Source organism: Anabrus simplex, chromosome 1 (assembly GCF_040414725.1).
Source record: "Anabrus simplex isolate iqAnaSimp1 chromosome 1, ASM4041472v1, whole genome shotgun sequence".
Lineage (NCBI taxonomy): Eukaryota > Metazoa > Arthropoda > Insecta > Orthoptera > Tettigoniidae > Anabrus > Anabrus simplex.
In genome coordinates, this window is record NC_090265.1 from 406679067 (window position 1) to 406701382 (window position 22316).

Here is a 22316-nt window from a genome sequence, read left to right on the forward strand (position 1 = left end):
CCCCTTCCTCCTTAGACGTGCATGTAACAGATTTCCTATCTGACGAAATATCTTAATAATGTCAAATGATCGGATTCACACATTTGCACTTTGAATGTTGGCACTTATGAGGACTATTGTTGATGTTTGAAGTTGTTATTACTGCCTGCTTCCCGCCTTTGGGCCTGTAAGAAATGTAAACAGCTCATCCGCCAGCATGCCTGGTTGCATCACGTTCTCTTCCCGCCTGCCAACCACATGGAGCTGGTAGACAGTAGACAGTAGACAGTACGAGTGATCTTTGGTTCAAGTTACAAGTGATAAGTTGTAATGGCACGGAAATATTTGTCGCAAGACGAGGTAATAGCCACGTTGAATGATGAAAGTGATGTAGACGACAGAAGTGATCCAGAAGAAGATGATGTTTCTATTTGTTATGACAGTGAAACGGAGAACAGTGAGGTAATACAGCAAGAGTCAGAGTCAGAATCGCGAAGTTCATCCCCTGGTGAGCAGAACTTTCCTAATGTCAGCAATAGTGTTGTTGCAAGAAGTGGTAGGGAATTTAGTACTGTTCTGAAACAAGCTCGAAGATCAGTGCAAAATAGAGTGAACTTTTGTGAAGGTTTGACATCTGATATTTCTGAGTCATTCAAAAGTTTATAACTCCTGAAATAATTGATATTATTGTCCAGCATACTAACCAGGAAGCAATAATCAGGAACAAGAAAACAACAAACTCGAGGGAAATGTATGCATTCATGGGTATATTGTTACAAATGGGTGCAAATAATGATGCCGCCTTGCCACTTCAAGACTTAATGGAGTAGCGTACTGGGCAAGAATATATACATCGCTTCTATGAGTCTTGTAAGATTTGCAGAATTGGTATGTCTGATCAGATTTCATGACCGACAAACAAGGGCAGAAAAATGAAAACGTGAAGTGTTTCAGAAAACTAATGAAACGTTCCCCAAGTGCTATGTACCTGGTTTTCATCTAACAATTGATGAGATGCTATCCCTTTTTAGAAGGAGATATCCTTTTAAGGTTTTTCTAAAAGATAAACCAGATCCTGGGTCCTGATTAGAGTGTTAGCAAATGCTCATACCCGATACATACTACAAATGGAAGTTTATGCTGGCAAAGATGAGAGATCTACAGAAGAACGGTCTGCAAAGGCAGCTGTGAAATGTCTGGTAAAGCCAGTTATGGGGACTGGAAGAAATGTTACAACAAATCGTTATTACACATCAATTGAATTGACAGAAGAGTTATTTGAAGAAGCAAAGCTCACCTTAGTAGGGACATTGAAGAACAATCGTCGTCACATACCAGAGGAGCTGAAGAAAACACAGGGCCATGAGAAATATTCCTCCAAGTTCTTATTCACGGACCCAAGAACACAAAGACAGTCTGTAATCCTGGTTTCATACATCCCCCCATGAGAAATCTCCTCCTCCTCTCCACCCAGCATAGTGATGACAAAATTGACAATTCTAGTGAGAAAAAGATAACTGAGATCAACTCGTATTATAACAATACAAAAACAGGTGTAGATATTGTGGACCAAATGGCAAGACATCACTCTGTAAAATGAGGTATGAGAATATGGCCACTTTCTGTGTTCTTCACCCTAATAGATATTGCTTGTATAAATGCCTGCACCATATTCATAAAAATTAACCCTGACTGGAATAAGAAGAAACCGAATTTCAGCAGGCTGTATATGTTAGAGTTGGGGCAACAGCTTTTAAGACCACTTGCAGAAGACAGGGCAAAGAATATGCTTGGTTTGAAGAAACCTATCATTTCAGCTATGGAAAGTGTTTTTGGAAGGTCATTATCCAGTGCTACTTCAACAACTGCTTCTGCTCCATCATACACAAGAGGAAGGTGTCATCAGTGTTTGAAATCCATTCACACTAAGAAGGACAAAGACAAGATGACCAAAGTGACAATGGTTTGCTGCAGATGTTCCAAATAAGTCTGCAAAGCTCATTCTATGAAAACTATTATCTGTACCAACTGTGAGAGTGAAAGTGAATGAAAGAACATTCGTAATGTTGCTATGATTTATGACTTAACTGTTGCTGTACATCATGGAAATCTCATTATTTTCTTTGTTGCTGTTTTTGTTGTTGTTTGTGAGTGCAGTCATTATTAACTTATCTCAATACTGTAATATTACAGGAATTATATATTAAAAACATTAGTGATGAAAATGGTCAATTATTGCTGATGTAAGTGGAGTAATATTTGTGTTCCCAAGATAGCGCTTTTGATCCCGGTTGAGATCTGTGGCCGTTGAGGATGTTTAAATGCTACAGCTCCATATCGTTGGCTTCTGACACATTAAAGATCTTCTGTTCAACAAAACTCTGAAATGAACATTAAAATAAGAATAATAGTTAACACCACCTTTCCAATACTTATCTTTCCTTATATTTAGGATATAATCATTACAACAGGCGTTGTAAGATGGGACATGTTTCGCTTAACTGTCGTAAGCATTATCAGCCGAAATAAATCTTAGCCTAAAGTTAGGTCAGGGCCCCAAACCTCGTGTCCTTAAAATATATGGCACCGTAAGAATCAACATTTACATTTAGAAAATCAAATAGGCATAAAACTAGTGTGAAAAAACATAGAATGTTACAACATGGCTAAGAGAAAAAAACAACACAATTAAAATTAATTAATTATTTCACTACCAGCTCTGTATTGTACTTTCTGTTTTTAACCTCTGTTTCAACACGATTGTGTTGTTTTTTCTCTTAGCCATGTTGTAACATTCTATGTTTTTTCCACACTAGTTTTATGCCTATTTGATTTTCTAAATGTAAATGTTGATTCTTAGGGTGCCATATATTTTAAGGACACTAGGTTCGTGGCCCTGACCTAACTTTAGTCTAAGATTTATTTCGGTTGATGATGCTTACAACAGTTAAGCGAAACATGTCCCATCTTACAATGCCTGTTGTAATGATTATATCCTTAATATAAGGAAAGATAAGTACAGTGAAACCTCGGAATACGAGTAACTTGGTCTACGAGTGTTTTGCAAGATGAGCAAACATTTTAAATAAATTGTAACTTGATAAGTGAGTGAGGTTTTGCAATACGAGCGTCACATGTTCCTATGTTTTCCCCTCACCTGTGCCTTTGTTGAATGGATGAACGTGGTCTTTGGTCCTGTAGTGAAGAAATACCATTCAGAAAATAATCTGCCACTCAAAGTCTTGCTAGTTATGGACAATGCTCCTGTTCATTTTCCAGTCCTTGAGGCCTTGAGGACGACTTACTGGAGGAATTAAAGTTCATTAAGGGTAAGTTCCTTCCTCCTAACACTACTCCAGCCTATGGATCAGCAAGTCATTTCGAACATCAAGAAGCTATACACCAAAGCACTATTTCAAGGATGCTTTGAAGTGACCGAAGGAAGAAACCTTACCCTGTGTGAGTTTGGGAGAAATTTCCCCATCGTGAACTGCCTGAAGATCATCGATAAAGCCGGGGATGGAGTTACCAAGAGAACTGTCACTTCCGCTTGGGGAAAGCTGTGGCCTGACTGTGTTCTTAGACGTGACTTTGAGGGAATTGTTGGCGACAATGAACCGCCGATTGTTGATGAAATAGTGTCCTTAGGGAAGACTATTGGGCTGGAGATGAATGACGTGTACATTCAAGAGCGGGTGGAAGAACATAGCCAGGAACTGACCAACAACGAACTGATGGACCTGCATTGCAAACAACAGGAGGAGGTTACGGAGGAGATCTCGTCTGGGGAAGAGGAGGAGGAAAAGTCAATGGAATCTCTCACTTCAACTGAGATTCAGGAGAAGTGCAAAATGTGGGAAACAGTGAAAAATTTTGTAGAGAAACACCACCCAAATAGTCTGTAACAGTGTGAGCGATGAATCAGTTCACTGACAACGCAATGTTACATTTTCGTGAAATCCTCAAAAAGAGGCAAAAGCAACAGTCATTGGACAGGTCCCTCGTTAAAGTTGCACGAAAAGAAAACAATTCCAGTGAGCCAACAGATAGCAGTGATTCCGTTAGTGAAATTCGTGCTACACAGTAACTCTTCTCATGTCATCTCTCATCTCCCTCACACCAACAGTGATTCTATGATAAGGTAAAGTGCACTTTAATTTGTTTCATATTATATTTTGTATTAGAAATGGTATGCGAAATAATATTTTTATGTTTTGGACGAATCATCCACATTTCAATTGTTTCTTATGGGAAAACTTGCTTTGATATACAAGCGCTTTGGATTACAAGCATGTTGCCGAAACGAATTATGCTCGCAATCCAAGGTTCCACTGTATTGGAAAGGTGGTGTTAACTATTATTCTTATTTTAATGTTCATAATCTGATGATCTGATGTCCAATATGGTCTACAATGAGTTTTAATACACTGACTGACAGTGACAATGCAACACCAAGGAGGAGTGGTTCGAAAGGGATGAAAGTTGGGGAAAAAACAGAGACGGCACGGACGAATAATTGATGTTTATTTCAAACCGATATGCAGGTTACACAATGCGCACGGCATCGACTCAGTAGGATGTAGGACCACCGCGAGCGGCGATGCACGCAGAAACACGTCGAGGTACAGAGTCAATAAGAGTGCGGATGGTGTCCTGAGGGATGGTTCTCCATTCTCTGTCAACCATTTGCCACAGTTGGTCGTCCGTATGAGGCTGGGGCAGAGTTTGCAAACGGCGTCCAAAGAGATCCCACACGTGTTCGATTGGTGAGAGATCCGGAGAGTACGCTGGCCACGGAAGCATCTGTACACCTCGTAGAGCCTGTTGGAAGATGCGAGCAGTGTGTGGGCGGGCATTATCCTGCTGAAACAGAGCATTATGCAGCCCCTGAAGGTACGGGAGTGCCACCGGCCTCAGCACATGCTGCACGTAGCGGTGGGCATTTAACGTGCCTTGAATACGTACTAGAGGTGACGTGGAATCATACGCAATAGCGCCCCAAACCATGATGCCGCGTTGTCTAGCGGTAGGGCGCTCCACAGTTACTGCCGGATTTGACCTTTCTCCACGCCGACGCCACACTCGTCTGCGGTGACTATCACTGACAGAACAGAAGCGTGACTCATCGGAGAACACGACGTTCCGCCATTCCCTCATCCAAGTCGCTCTAGCCCGGCACCATGCCAGGCGTGCACGTCTATGCTGTGGAGTCAATGGTAGTCTTCTGAGCGGACGCCGGGAGTGCAGGCCTCCTTCAACCAATCGACGGGAAATTGTTCTGGTCGATATTGGAACAGCCAGGGTGTCTTGCACATGCTGAAGAATGGCGGTTGACGTGGCGGCGGATGCGCCGATCCTCGCGTGCTGATGTCACTCGGGCTGCGCCTGGACCCCTCGCACGTGCCACATGTCCCTGCGCCAACCATCTTCGCCACAGGCGCTGCACCGTGGACACATCCCTGTGGGTATCGGCTGCGATTTGACGAAGCGACCAACCTGCCCTTCTTAGCCCGATCACCATACCCCTCGTAAAGTCGTCTGTCTGCTGGAAATGCCTCCGTTGACGGCGGCCTGGCATTCTTAGCTATACACGTGTCCTGTGGCACACGACAACACGTTCTACAATGACTGTCGGCTGAGAAATCACGGTACGAAGTGGGCCATTCGCCAACGCCGTGTCCCATTTATCGTTCGCTACGTGCGCAGCACAGCGGCGCATTTCACATCATGAGCATACCTCAGTGACGTCAGTCTACCCTGCAATTGGCATAAAGTTCTGACCACTCCTTCTTGGTGTTGCATTTGCTCTGTCTGTCAGTCAGTGTACTTGTAATACAACTCTAAAATCCCAGCATCTCTGAAAATCTATAACATCTGAAGGGATATTAGACAAATAACATTAACAATAATGTGTTAATTTGAATAAATAACAGCCAATCTCAGTAGCACTGTAGGTTACTGTTTGGTTTTCTGCCCAACATCTCCTCTTCCCATATTCTCTCTCCTTCTACTATTACCCAGATTCCTCCTCTTTCTTTTACATGTTCCTTTATTTCTTTCAGCTGTCTGTATCTTAATCTTCTTCTAGGTCTCTTTCCATTCATTTATTTTCATTTTGATTTTGATTTTTTAAATTCTATGAATTTTATCTTTACCACTGTGATCTGAAGTTTGTAAGTCTTTCTAGTATATGCTTGTCCTTCGTTAATTTTCTCACTTGATTTTTTTCTTCACTAATTCTGCTCCTTAGGAACTTCATTTTACAAGCACATATTCTACTGCTGTCTTTCTGTAATTGTCTATATCTCTGATACATAGGTCAATATGGGGGCACTGTAAGTCTTGTACTAAATTTCTTTGTACTTCTGCAGCACTTCTGTGTTCCAAATTAAGGGAATTCTCTGATTTTCTGCCAGTTTGTTTATTTTCTTCCTGTTTCCCTCACTTTTCTCAATCATACTTCCTTCTGCGGTTTCTCTCTTCTGTAAGTTATTGTAATATTGGGTGGGTTTGTTTTTTGCCTGTTGTGATAACTACTTTGCTCTTTTAACCATTTCTCTACTGTCCTCACAAAACACTCTTCTCTTTGCTTGTTGGTTAGTGTTATGATCTTCTCCATGTTTGTCTTTTATTGTCTCAGCAGTCATCTATTCGGACTTCTTATTATCTTTTTCTTTGTATATCCAAGTACCCCCTTTGCTATGTTATGCACTGCTAGCTTTAGATGTTTGCAAATTGGAGCTATAGTTCAATATTCTTTCCTGTTACAGGAGTCTCATAGGGTTGTCATTCTTTTGCCATCAACATTGTCTTGTTATCCTCAGTGCTGAATCTCGTCTCCCATTCATAAACCTTCTTATGTACTGTGGGCCTTCTTCCATCCTTTTCTCAAATAACAATATTATCAGCAAACATGCTGTGGTACAACCTTCATATTTGATCATATTCTGAAGAATAACATCTCTTTTAAACATACAGTATTGAAACTTGATTATCTGGATCTTAGTTACCCGGATCCTCAATTATCGAGATCCCCCCGTTTTTTGTTTGTTTTTAAATTTTGATATATTAGCTTTGAGGCTTCATAATTGTTCATAAATGTTTTATATATTGTGCTATGTTTATTTTGCTGAATGGAATTGCTGCGTGTTAATGCACTGCGGCTATAGAGGCAAGCTCTGCATTCGGGAGACACGCGGGTTCGAATCCCATCGTTGGCTTTCCTGAGAATGGTTTTTTGTGGTTTCCCATCTTCACTTCCTGCTAAATGCCAAGACAGTTCCAATTCATAGGCCACATCTGATTCCTTTCACCTCCTCACCCAATTTCATCCACCATCATTCATTTAATCTTCATTAACTCCTCAACTGAGGTTGGCATCAGGAAGGCCATCCGGCCATAAAAACATGCCATATACATTCGCCTCGCCTCATCCCCGAGCCTGTACCAATAAACAGGACTAAGGAGTAGACAGACAACAACAACAACAACTGTATGTTTATTTTGTTACTCTTCATGTGTATCTGTCTTAAATTTTTAAAATTTTGAATTCATAATTGTTCATAAATGTTTCATATACTGTACTATACATATTGTATGTTTATTTTCTTACATTAAACTTTTGATTTTCATTATCTGGATTAGTCCAGATAATTGAGTTCCTACTGTACTCTATTTTTAACAAACTCTCTGATTATATTGTACATTCTGAGCTCTGAAACAGAGTGATCAATATTGTTTAGTCATCCAGATGTTGGTTACAAAGTAGTTATGCATTGAAGATGACAGCTTACTAGTCTTATGTGGTATTGGATGGGAAATAAAAGCAGAGGGTGATGAGAATGAGGCATTCCTGGAAAGATGATGTTCTGTGGTCTTGTAGTTCAATAAAAAAGCAGTACCTCCAAGCACTACCAAGTTTTAAACATAGATTTTGGTTTCATTCTCAAATTAATATTGCATGTTCTGCTACTTTTGGTGAATTGTTGATAGTAGCTGCAACAATAAAGGTGTACATATTACTAGAGACTTTTGTCGAATATTTGCTGATTAGTAAGGAGACTGCATAGATCATCTTTCATTTGAAACCTTTTAGTAATCTTGGAAATCTCTGTTAAATCAGAGTTTATTTGCTTTTAAAAGGGTTGAATGAAGGCAAGTTAGGGAAAAAATAAATGGTTATCGAGAATTTATTTTTTAACAATAATTTAGAATTTGAGGTAGGGTGACAGAATGCCGTATGGAAATTAGTTGCAAATGTAAACCCTAGTAGCTCAGGTTAACTTGGGGCAGTTGGAGGCAAGGTATCAAGGCTACGATATACGTGTTTGACAGGTGGTGTCCTCTGCAGGCGGTGTTCCGAATCAGCACCAGCAACTCGGTGCGGGAGGAGGAGCTCTGTTAATGCACCATCAACCTCCGGGACCACAGCACAGCAATTCAGTAGCTGCCGCTGTCAATAACCAGATTGCTTACCACATGCTGCAGACTCCTCAAGGTCTTGTTGCTGCTCCAGTCCATTTACCAGCCCAACAACAGCCACCGGTATCTCCTGGTGTGGTACATGGTGGTACACCACTATCACAGATTGGAGCCAACCCATGCCCGCCACCTAGCGAGTCCAGTCTTTTGCAAGGTAAGTCAAAAAATTTGTTATTATTTTGCCAGTAATCTGCTACTGATGTTAAGGACATGGCCTGGGGAGGAGGAATATTCATCATTACTGCATCTCATGGTCCAAAAATTCCTTCAGAAGTCCTTCTCCTGATTAGTTATACACATATACATTCCTGTAGTATTTCATTTATCCAAATCAGAAAGCAAGCATATAGTTTTATGTGGCTGTTGATATTGTAATTGTAGCCGCATGACATCCAATTTTACTAGAGTCTAAACCACTGGAACGTGACTCTTATTTCAAAAATTCCACATGCATTCAACACTTTGATAAGAAGTCAGTGACTTGGCCACTAGCTATAACACTCCTTATGTAGTTTATATGGAGTATTGTTAATCATAGTGAGAGAATAGTGGGAATAATAATTTTGTATGGTTATTGAAGCCAGAAGCAGCCCTTGTAACCAGACCGTGTGATTAGGGTGGATGGCATCTGCCTTCTATGGGAAACTGTATGTTACTGTTCTGAATGATAGTATAGTGTGTAAATTGCAGGAGTGTTGGGGGTGCCACAAACACGTAGTTCTGAATCCAAGGGAATTAAACATTTATGATTAAAATTGCACAATCTAGCCAGAAATCAAACCCTAGACCCAAAGACCATGCTGACCACCCAGCCTTGGAGCCAAACTTGACTGTGTGCAAAAAGTGCAATAAGCAACCAACTTAGTGCTAGCAGTGATTGGGGTTTCCTTTAAAGTGCATTATCTACACTGTTGCTTTTTGATGATCCAACTGCCCTCCAGGCTGATAACCAACAATCATATTCATTCACCTTCTCTTACTTGTTAATCATAGTGAGAGAATAGTGGGAATAGTATGTATGTTCTTAAATTGGGCTGTATCCCTATAGTTATTATGAATATTATTGCATCATTATCCCCATCTGTTCATATCAGTAACCATTCTTGCCACTTTTGTGTCTGTTAACTCCAGCTTGAAAATAGATAGGGTCTACCTGGAATATTCCAGTATTTTTGTTCGAGGAAGGAGGGTGTTCATTTTAGGAATATTGTTTGTAAAATATATTGCTTGATGCTGTGGAGATTGTATTGCAATAAGAAGTATTTTATTGGTGGTGGTGATTATTATTTTAAGAAGAATTAACGTCTGGGCAACCATCCTTTCTTAACACTAATCAGAAGAGAAGAAGGAAGAGGTCAAAATGCTATCGGGTTGAAAGAGAACAAGAGCTGATCAAGGAAGGTCAGATAAGACAGATGAAAGAGCAGAAACTGGTCCAAATAAGTGAAAACAATGTCAGGGCCAGCTAGGACTCCATGGTCACAATCCACATCCAAGTTGAGAGCCCTCCCTCAAGGTCCCCTTTTAGTCACCTCTTATGACATGTCTAATCTATTGCTCCCATCCACAGGCGGATTTTTGATTCTTAATCTCCCTGTCTTTAAGAGAATGAAGTTCAGAGCAGTTTATGCACTGGTGTATGCAGTTCATCACTTTAAGGTTCTTTATCACAATTCCTACAGTGGCTCTGTATTCATTATTAATGTATCTACTCATCACTATTCAAAATCATTGGGATGGAAAATAACATTTTGGACCTGATTCAGAATTTTGTGTTTTTTTCTCCACATATATAAGGATATCACCAAAGTGGTTACCCTTCAACAGTACCTCAAATTGAGCAGTGCCACAAGTCTTCAATTAGAAGCCACCATTTTGCATTTTTTTGGACTCCTTCCAATTCTCCTTTTAAGCCTTCTATAGTATATGCTTTCCAATTGTTTCTATATTACCAGTTTTTAAAACTCTTTGGTTAGTTTTGGTAGTTTCTAGGAATTTAGTACATATGTCTTTGCTTGCTGGCTTTTGTTCCAAGTGGTAGAAAACTATACAAATTTCTGTTTGGGGGAAGTGCTATCCTGGGCTAACATGCAAAGCATCTCTTCCTTAGACCTGTAGCCATCACACACCCAAAGTAATGCCCATCTGGCTTGGAAAGATTTTGAACAATGCCTTTTTAGCATGTGCTCAGTAGTACATAGATATATTTAGCTAAAGCATTTGACATTGTAAAGAGATTTTCTCAGGTGCTCTAAATACATAGTAAACATCCTGCACGGGAATCAGCTGTGCATGTGGTGAGGGGAAAGCGAGGGGCTGCCTCGTCTCCCCACTCCTCCAGCTGCCCAGTCTTCATCTACACATCATGCTAATCTGATATTAGAGTGTCAGAGAGAAATAGAGGGGGGGGGGGGGGGAGGAGTAAGAAAGGAACACACATAATAGGACGAACTCAATGGCAGGTCAGTGTGGGAAGAGGGGGCAACAGAAATAGGAGATGTGGACAAACATGGAAACACAAAAGGACCAGGACAATATCCACATCTTCATACACTGCTGTCTTCAAATAGATAGGCTCTCTCTTCCTCTATCCCAGTTTTTCTACATCATCAGAGGCTGAGAAGAGATGGATTTAGAAGTCTTTAAGAGTGTATTTTAAGGGAATAAGGAAGCAGTTTAAGCCTAAGAAGCCTTCACATCTGTTATTGTCAATTTATTTAAAATCAAACAGTTGAAAAATATGATCTGCCTCTTTATAAACTGATGAATCAAATGTAAAATGGGAAAGTAGGCTGTGCATTCATTGTGAATAATATTAATATAAAGTTTTTTATGCCTTTAGCTAAACCATGCATTAGTTCTGTGTGCTGTCTGGAGAATGCAGATCTAATGCATCCAGCCTCACAGAAGTTTGAACACAACAGATTGTCTACTCTGATTTACAAAAGGATCCTTCCATGCTCTTTGGGCATACTGCTTGCAGCCTCCACATAGAGAAGCTGGTGGTCCAGAGGAATTCCAGCAGAAAGCAGCGACGTGGAATGCCGCCAACCCACAGGACTGACTTCATAGAAACCCTGCTCAGTACCAACATGGAGCAAGCAATCTGACTGGCTGAACTCTGAAGTCAATGACGGGGAGCAATATGAGATGCACTACATGCAAACGTACCATCATCATAACACTGTACCCACCATATGTCTGTAAAGACGTTCGTAATACGACGACAACCAAAATTGTGCAGCATGTATAAAGCAGGCCTCTGTGCTTTCTTGGAAGCTGTACACGTTGGAGGATAAAACATATCTTTCCTCTCAGTTTTTGGAGCATATCATTGATTCATTGATTAATGATCATGTAATGTTGCCGATTGGTTTTGAATCTTCCTTCATTTATGTGCACAATAACATCTGATAGTCCAGTACCTGATCTATACCGATATACTGCTCTGTTGTATTTGTGACACCACCATATGTTACTGCATTGTGCACCTAGTTCAGTTTTCTTGAAATTTGTGTGTAAGTTGGTAAATTACTTGCCATTGTTTCAAGATCTCTAAAATAAAAAGCAGTTCCAGGTAATTGAACAAATTACATTTAACATAGATTTAGAGATGAAAATAAAATAAAGCTCTCCTGCAGATTGGCTTAGATTTAGCTCCCATGAAAATTCGGATGAGTTCAGTACTGGAGCTTTTTTTTTTTGCTGGCCTGTGGTGATTTTGTTGGCATTTAGCTCAACATATAATGGAGATGGTAAATGTCCTATCTTTTCTGGAAATGATTTGATGCTAACATGTAATGTCTAAGGCATTGATAGATTGTTATTTTTCTATTCATTCACATATATTTTTGCCTAGGATTAAGTTAGACTAGCGCTCATTTCTCCATTATCTGTGCTTCTCTGGTAAAGTGGCTTTATCTTCATAAGCTCAGAGTATGTGAATTAGTTTATGAACTTGAGACTATCCAGTACAAAATTGAGAGAGACCTGAATTTAAAGTGGAAAGCGTGCCTTCTACACTGGCCAGAAATTATTAATGATCAGCCTTTAAAACACCGCTAAAATAATTTGTTATTTTATGCACAGGTCAGTTATCTCCTGCCCCTACGACGCCTGGATCAGTGGATGATGATGATGATTTTCTGAGTAACAAGAAGAAGCAGAAACGTGGTGTACTCCCTAAACATGCCACTAGTGTCATGCGATCATGGCTGTTCCAACATTTAGTGGTGAGGAATAACACAGTTATGTATCAATATGCTTGAAAGAGGGTAAAACAAGGTATATTTATGTAGCATGCACAATTGTGTGCTTTTGCTTTTGAAAATAGATGTTAGAAAAGCTGCATGTTGGTTGAAAAGTGCTGGGAATGAATTTCTCTCCTGTGCTTTTCAGAGCGAGGTTCCTTTATAATAGATATCAATAGACACATTCTAGTTAGAGTGCGATCTTGATATAACCCTGTGTTCTCCAACTTCTGGTGAAATATGGACTTACTTGGACAAAATAAAAGCAGCAAGACTTGGAATGAACAATATTTCACCTGATTCTGGAAAACTGATCCACTGAATTTGGACTAGAAATGCAATGAAAACTTTATCAGCTGTCTGCATGGAATGAGGTGGGCATGTATCAGCAAGGTTAGTTTTATTGTAAGCTTGTCATTTCAATGTACTACATGTATTGGTGCTTAAAGAAGTTCTTGAAAATAATTTTTCCCACTAAAAAAAAAAAAAAGTAAATATGTGTCCTCATCCTGAGATGGTGCAGCTCCTTTCAGGCACACCCCCAATGGAGGTGAGCTGCATATACCATTTCAACCACATACCAGCCCTCCTGCCATTCTTAAATCTTTGGCAGTACGAGAAACTGAACCTGGGACCCCGAGGGACAGCGCTGATAGCGCTAACCGGTACGCTACAGAGCCAAACATTTCTCCCACTGTTCTGTGTAAAAATATAGAGCTGCAGTTGCACAGCCATCATAGGGTTATTATTTTGGAACCTTACAGTTTCTTTTATATCCAGTCTTTTAATTAATAATGTCTGTATTGATATCTAAATGCATGGAAATATTGCAACCATGATAGAAATAATGAAAATAAAAGTGTGTATTTTTGTTCCTTTTTTCACTTCTCTTTACATCTCAGCATTGTTGCAACCCTTTAAAATCAATTCCATTACTGAAAATTCATGCTATAAGATATTACGTTGATAAACTGCATTTTCTGTGAAATTTGAGTGATTAAGGAGAATGTCACCTTTTTTTTAGATTTAAATTTGGAAAAAAAGAAATTCATGCTTTGTTTCATTCTTAACATATGACATGGTTGGAAACTTAATCATGAAGTCATTTTCCAACTGGTAAACCATAAGCCATGCATGCACAACATTGATCTTCTCTTTCGTCTGGTACTGAGCACATGGTGGCTATTTCTTGAAAGGGGTGAAGGGAGGCAGTAATGCACTGTTGTTTGTATCATTCAGTTGTAGATTTTTCGTACTAGTTATGAGTTGTCTTTAAATTTAAATAAACATTTGTTCAGTGTTATACCGGAAAACAAGAAAGTTGATCAGAACTTAAATTGAAAAGAACCTCCTGATAAGCTGTAAGAAATATCTGAGGTATCATGATTCTGTTATGGACAGTTTCTCTGCCAAAAATTGCTGGATAGAGCTGTGTTAGATGTAAGATCTGCATAGTATGGAGAGGATTGATTTAAGTTTAAAAATGCATTTTTTATGTAAGCAATTAATACCCATAAATTGTTTTTTATCCATGACAAACTATTCGATAACGATCATGCATCACTACTGGAATGTAGGGACATGTTCAGCTATTACAGATTTGCTCTCTTCCCTGGCCTAAATCTCTACTCAAATACCTGGTCTAAAGGACATTAATTGGTAGCATGTAATTTCTCTGTCCCTATATATACTTTAAAATTCTTGGAATAATATACATTTGTGCAACAAAACATGGTTGCCATGTCTTAGTAAGTGACCCTCAGTTTTTTTCAAAAATCTTTACAGTGGCAGAAATATGTCTTAAACATAAAATAAAAATACTCAGTTGTGGTCATGTGAAGTTGTGAACAGTTAATGAAATGGTGTACGGCTTTTAGTGCCGGGAGTGTCCGCAAACATGTTTGGCTCTCCAAGTGTAGGTCTTTTGATTTGACGGCCGTAGGTGACCTGCACGTCGTGATGAGAATGTAATGTTAATGAAGACGACATATACACCCAGCCCCCATGCCAGTGGGATTAACCGATGATGGTTAAAATTCCCGACCCTGCTGGGAATCAAACCCGGGACCCCTTTGACCAAAGGCCAGCATGCTAACCATTCCACCAGAGGGCATTACAAGTCTAGTCTTGAGTATGCAATCATTCCTTGCACATGTTTCATGCCCAGTGAAGCAGCGGGAACTGACTTGCTAGCTGCTTGTGAACAGTCAGGAATGCAATGTGTGTAATTTATACATTTACACAGTATTATTGTGCGTTTAATGAAGACAGGATACACTCCACCGACAATGGTTCGTAAATGTGTTCGGAAGCCAGAAGATTATGCCAGGGAAATAGCAAAGGGTAGATGGAATGCCGGTCAGATCCGTACCAAAAGAAGAAGTAATATACAACCTCGAAAGGTATGTAATATGAGTGATTGTAAGAGCCCTTAAAGGTGTCGTGAACGTGTTGCAGAGGACATGCGACAAAAGAACTTTGACAGTTTCTGTAATATAGGCAATTTTGGTCAGCAGAATGCCTGTCTGTGCAGTTTGATACAGCAAGTACCTGTAAAGAATAGGTGACCATGTGACAACAGCAGACCCGCAAGAAGTGTCACAAACTTTTATACTCTAAAAATGGATGGCTGTTCTGTTTTTACTATTTTTACAGACATTTACTATTTTAGATGACCGTGTCACTAGGCTATTAAATGGGTACATGGAGGGAAGGTCACCGGTGAAGACAGAAGAGGAAAGAACCTAATTCCTCTCAAATCAGAGAACACATTATTGCAGGTATTTGTCGACATATTGTGTCATTCCCATGTTACAAGTCACACTATACAACAGTGAATAACCCCAACTGTAAATATCTGTCTGGTGATCTCGACATTCCCAAAATGTACCACCTGTATAAGGAAAAATGCCTTGAAAATAGTACAGAACCAAGACAAGGAATGCCATATCTTTAATGCATGTTTTAATCTGCACTTCTTGTTGCCAAAGAAAGATACTTGAAAACATTGTGATCAATATAAAATACTAGTTGATCTTATGTTTCGAGATACCCGAGCAGTTGAAAGGAAGCAAATTCAGACAAACCATGAACTTCACCTGTAGTAAGCTGAGAGCGCCTGTCATTCTATGAAAGATGATACCAGAAGGAGTGTGTGTGTGTTCCATAGACTTAATATCTATTAACTTGACCATGATGGCCACTAATGGTCCGTATTGACTTAATTATAACAGTTAATCATGTCCAGGTTCTGCCTAGTCAATACAAGTCAGAACTTGTGTTCATTAGTGTGTATATAAGTAAATGATAGTTTAAATAGTAATACTCCGGCCAAATTTTCCAGTTAACTGGTTGGAAATTTAGTGGCTTCGTTCTGAACGTAACAGACCATTCCAAATACTATACAAGCAAACACTGCATGTAGACATGCCATTTATGATTCTTGATATCCACCTCATTCCACGTCGGGGTCGACCATCAAACAGACCTGTATGAGCTATTTGTTTGGAACACCTCTATAGCATACCTGCCAACTTTTACGGTTTATCCGTAAAAATTACGGAAATTGCAGCATTTTACAGTTTTACGGATGGACGGTGCCATTTTACGACTTCGCAGACAAAAAATTGAAACGTTAACATTTGTTAATCACTCCACTTCAGTACAATAGATTGTTTGCGTGGGTTGAAGGCAAGTCCACGATAGTCGATAACTCATTCTTTGATATGATTGGTATTTTTAACCGTGTGATGTTTGTGTCATTATTGGAATTGAATTTAAAGCCAGGATAACAATTTTCTGTGTGAATCTTGGGTGTCGACAGACTCTGCTCCGCAAATTCTTTGTTCCGCTCCAATCGCTTGTCGTAATTTAACCCATATTCTTTGACCACATGAGTGTTGTTCTTTGTTCATGAAGTTGGCGTTCCTTGAATGTTGTGGCCTTTTAAGGTTGACATATTTTAATGAAGTGTTCGAGTTTTTGTGTTATAACTTCGTGCCTCGCAGTTTCCTGTATTCGTTGGACTAATTACATTAATTCCAGTGACTGGGTATACCGCTATTAGCGAAGCCCATTAAATTATAAAGAAGAAGAAGAAGAAGAAGAAGAATTACATTTGTTCCACATGTGCATATTCTTTGTTCATGAGTTTGGCATTGTGTTCATTTAATTGTTTAAGACTTTGTGTGCTTTGACATGTTTTAATGAAGAGTTTGACTGCCTTGAATGTTTATGTTATAATTTTATATGACGTTCAGTGATCCAGGTTCCTTTCAGTGTTTCAGTAGATATCGAGACATTTGTTGTTGGACATTTTCATACGCTATATTCCTATTGTAGATTATCATGAATAAATCCAACAAGAAACAGTATTTCCAGACATTTAAAGAATCATATTCTGTTGATTTTCCGTGCATACTAAAATCAAGAATGGGAGAAAAATTTGCCCTTTGCATGGCATGTGGGTGTGAAATGCAGTAAACACGTAAGTTACGTTAAATTGAAGGATGATAACAGGAAAATCAACACCTTTTTTGCCAAGTCTGGAAACGTTGACACTGATGTAATTAGGGCCGAGTGTCTGTTTACTTCCTTTTCGGTGGAACACAATGTGCCCTTAAGTGGGGCTGATCATGCTGGTGCTTTTTTTAAGATGATGATTCCCACATCAGAAGTTGCAAAGAAATACACAAAAAGACATGCATTGTAAATAAAATGGAAAAAATTCATCATCTGAAGTTGTTAAGTGCCTTCAGAACAGACCATTTTCTTTGGTAACGGTTGGAAGCAGTGATACAAATGCCAAGTTGTATCCTATTATTGTTACAAGTTTGTTGAGCCCAAAATTGTCAAAAGCTCCTCATTGCTTGAAGTTGAGTACAACTTGATTCAAAATCAAAGAAGTGATGATGAGTTAGTTATTGGCATTCAGACTATGAACACAGTGAATGATTCCTAGGATACAGATAAATCTCTTTTCATTTCATCAGTGAGAAACTACTTTTGTACTGCCTGTGATTACATCATCAACAAGTTTCCACTCGAGGAAAGTTGCTAGGTTAGACAAAGTTGAAGATGCACAGTTTTCTGCCTTTTTTTTCCCCCTCTTGGAAGAGTTTCCTATCATGTTATGCAAGGAAAAGAATGAAACTACAGATGAGGTGGTGAATGAGCTTCAGAGGCTCTTCAGGTAGATGACATTCTGGCTGCAAATCAAGATGCTGCAAGTGATTTCAGTTGGGTACAAATATCAAGAATTTGTGGAGTCGATGGACTTCTTAAGTATAACCGAATTTCTAGAGTAATGCTCTCTATTCTCACCATAGCAATGCAGGATGTGAACGTGTTTTCAGGCTTGTGAAGAAAAATAGAACAGAGTTCAGAACATCCATGTCCATTGAATCTCTGGAATCTATTTCTATTTTAAAGACCAGGAGTTCTGGTCCCTTTTATGGCAAAACATTTCCTCAAGACCTTTTGCAGGAAGCTAAAAAGGCCACAACTATGACTTTAAAGTCGAACTAGCGTGTGATTTGCAGTGTGTATTATTTTATTTTTTGCCTGTGTTATGCTTAACAAGTTTTATTATGTAAACCCTTTTTCAATTCTCGCATATCTGCTTAATTTATCAAGGAAGTCCTGTTATGTATGCTACAAATCAATATTCACCACGCCTGGTGCTGTTTAACATGGATTTCTTCTTGATTGTTATGTTTACCGGGCGAGTGGGCCGTGCGCGTAGAGGCGCGCGGCTGTGAGCTTGCATCTGGGAGATCGTGGGTTCGAGCCCCACTGTCGGCAGCCCTGAAGATGGTTTTCCGTGGTTTCCCATTTTCACACCAGGCAAATGCTGGGGCTGTACCTTAATTAAGGCCACGGCCGTTTCCTTCCAACTCCTAGGCCTTTCCTATCCCATCGTCGCCATAAGACCTATCTGTGTCGGTGCGACGTAAAGCAACTAGCAAAAAAAAAAAAAAGATTGTTATGTTCATCTACAAATCATTGGCCTATGATGTAAGTTGATATGATTTCATTCAAGTATCCTGTCTAAAATGAATTATTGTATTGTAGCCCAGAAGTATTATTATTTTCGACAAGCCAGGGTATAATACCAATATAAATGGTCCGTTATTGGACATTATAAATTTTCCAGCTAGCTCATTCTTGGTTGCCAGCGTTTCGCCCTCATGTGCTAGGGCGGGCTCATCAGTTGGTATCTAGCACACCTACCAATACGCTGGCTAGTGCATACCGTGGAGGCCACTGCGTAGGCTAACTGGAGCCACCGGCAGTGCCAATGCACTAAGAGACTTTGTCTCATCACTAAAAATTGATGCCTGCTTGGCCATCAGATGATATAGATGTTGATTCCCATAGGGAATCTGAAATATTTGTCCTGAATGAGCAAATTTATAATACCAATATAAATGGTCCGTTATTGGACATTATAAATTTTCCAGCTAGCTCATTCTTGGTTGCCAGCGTTTCGCCCTCATGTGCTAGGGCGGGCTCATCAGTTGGTACCTAGCACACCTAGCTAGCTGGAAAATTTATAATGTCCAATAACGGACCATTTATATTGGTATTATAAATTTGCTCATTCAGGACAAATATTTCAGATTCCCTATGGGAATCAACATCTATATCATCTGATGGCCAAGCAGGCATCAATTTTTAGTGATGAGACAAAGTCTCTTAGTGCATTGGCACTGCCGGTGGCTCCAGTTAGCCTACGCAGTGGCCTCCACGGTATGCACTAGCCAGCGTATTGGTAGGTGTGCTAGGTACCAACTGATGAGCCCGCCCTAGCACATGAGGGCGAAACGCTGGCAACCAAGAATGAGCTAGCTGGAAAATTTATAATGTCCAATAACGGACCATTTATATTGGTATTATAAATTTGCTCATTCAGGACAAATATTTCAGATTCCCTATGGGAATCAACATCTATAAGCCGGGGTATGTCGAAATTAATTAGATTTATTGTCGTGCGTGAGTTTTACTGATAGCCCTTTTCTAAAGTTGGCAGATATGCTATAGTCAGCAGGGGCCAATATCAATAAAAAAGAAACTAGATATGCTTGATCTTCTGAAATATATTCCACCAATCCATCATGCATTGTTTATGTTTTTGACTACGGCAGAAGGGGTTGAGGACAATGGATCTCTAGTGAACGATTTAGAGTAATACAGTATTCGCTTAATCATGGAAGGTCTGTAATTTCTTTTTGTTAAATATTTCATAATGACTGGAGTACATCAATAACACAGGCATAAGAAATACTGTTTACTTTCATTTTCACTTGTTTTGTTTCCAAGAATAATAATATATCAGTTACATAATTTCGTTAACAATATGACATCAATATATTTCTGGGATAATAAATAATAAATGTACTTTCAAATGTTTGTTCGCTTTTATTTTGTTTCTAAATGCAATTACTTATTCCTTGAATGTTGTTTATTCAGACCGTACTCTTAATCCTCATTCTTCCCAAATATTTCAGCATCAGTAGTGTGCAAAAGTACCAGAATTTTTAAATGTGTACGAAAGTTTAAGCTAATTTTCCTCAAAATGCGTATTTATGACTTACACCACTTGGTGGCGAAGCAGTCCATATGTTTGTTGTGGATATCTACAAGGTTATATCTACCTGGGAGGTGAAACATATTTTGATAATAATTAAAATTAAGTCCTGCAAAATATTAAGTGCAAGGAACATTCAATACCATGCGCTTGTTCGTTTTTTTAACGCATTATACAAGCTGCCATGTTCATTGCAGCATTGAATTGTGTAAATATTTAATAGTGTTCTTAGGGACTACAATCCATGCATGCATCATTCATTTTGCCCAGAACTGACAGTATTTCCTAGTGATTGATTGTAGCACTCCATCTATCAGCTCAGGCATTTTCAATGAATGACAGATATTTAATTGTAATGAACCACAATAGAAGTGAGATTATATTAACCCTTAAGTCAAGGCTGGTGATTAAAAGATGGCCTGGAGTCAGACTATAAGAATAGAATGCATCCTGGACTCAGAACATTGTTGACATAAAGTACTCTTTTTATAAAGATGGAAGCAATTCTTTTCAGTGTCGACCTAGTTAACGTACTTTTAGTTTCTTTAGTCTTCAGTTTCTTCTTCTCTCACTTTTATGACTCCATAGGTATTTTTTGTTGATGCACGTTCTTCCAATTCTTCTTTCAGTCTTTTGGAGTCTGTCAGCCTTTGATTGTTCATTCAGGTGGAAGAGTGTTTCTGCTGCATATGAGGCTTTTTTATAACTGTGCAATCGTGTTTTAGTTTTGTGTTTATGGGTAGGAATGTGTTATGTTTTCTTTCTTTCTTTCTTTCTTTCTTTCTTTCTTTCTTTCTTTCTTTCTTTCTTTGTTTTTAGATGTCCTAACTTAATTTTAGTGCCTTCAAAGGGAGTGTTTGGGCCTTTTGTGCTCCCAATAATTTTTCAAGTGTTCCGATCTTCGTGCCCTTTCTGGTGTTGAAAATATTCATGTTGTGAGTGTCCTGGATTTGTTTGTTTCGTTTTATCTTATCTTTGGTGTCTGCTGGTGAAAGGCCAATTTCCTTCATATCCTCTCTTATTTCCCTGATAGATCTACAGCCTCTTGTGGTATGTTTTGAGTTGAAATTATACTGTACCCATAGTTTCAGAAGTCTCATATCTTGTATTCTTGTTACGTGTCCAAAGAATCCTAGCCTCCTCTTGTGCATAGTATCAGCAGTGGGTTCCGACTTTTTGTACATTACTTTGTTGTGCATTATCTGCCACTGTCCATTTTTTTGGTATTTTTTGTTGATGCACGTTCTTCTAATTCTTCTTCCAGTCTTTTGGAGTCTGTCGATCTTTGATTGTTCATTCAGGTGGAAGAGTGTTTCTACTGCAGATGAGGCTTCTAGTTTTATAACTGTGCTTTCGTGTTTTAGTTTTGTGTTTATGGGTAGGAATGTGTTATGTTTTCTTTCTTTCTTTCTTTCTTTCTTTCTTTCTTTCTTTCTTTCTTTTTAGATGTCCCTGCTTAATTTTAGTGGCTTAGCTACCTTGTTCTTATTTAGATTAAGGATTTTTTCATGTAGATTGTTGTTATTACTTCTCCAAGGTATTTGAATTGTTTGACAATTTTGACTTTATTACCATTTATGCTTATTTCTTTTAATGACAGTTTTTGAGGCATGATTTTTGAGGTCAAGTTTAGTTGCAACGTTTTGAAGTTCTGATATCTTAAGTTTTGGCTAAATCAGTTGCTAATAATGCCAAGTTGCCAGCAAAACCAAGGCAGCTTGTTTTGTTTTTCTTATTTTTGTTTTTGTGGGCCATTTCTTAAACCATTCCCTCATTACCATTTCTATAGCGCAGTTGAACAGTAGAGGTGGTAGTCTATCACCCTGGTGTAGTCCTGTTTTGACTTGGAGTTTGTGAGAATTAGTTTTATCATATTTATTAATTTGGGATGTAGTCTGAGGTGTCTTGAAAATTTTAGTAGAGATTCCCTGTGGGTGCAATCATATGTTTTTTGAAGTCTATAAATGTTATAACCATATCTCTGTTTCTTCTCGTGTTGTTGAGACTCGTGATCTAGT

The 22316-nt window shown here is 39.0% G+C and overlaps 1 protein-coding gene across 1 annotated transcript in view; it reads left to right on the plus strand.

Moving 5' to 3' along the window:
- The window catches only part of LOC136866650 (homeobox protein PKNOX2), a 621923-nt gene that overhangs the window by 578783 nt on the left and 20824 nt on the right, over positions 1-22316 (plus strand). The window contains exons 7-8 of the mRNA XM_067143772.2: positions 8314-8614; positions 12550-12692. Coding sequence (XP_066999873.2) covers positions 8314-8614; positions 12550-12692 — 444 coding nt within the window. The remainder of the gene's footprint in view (positions 1-8313; positions 8615-12549; positions 12693-22316) is intronic.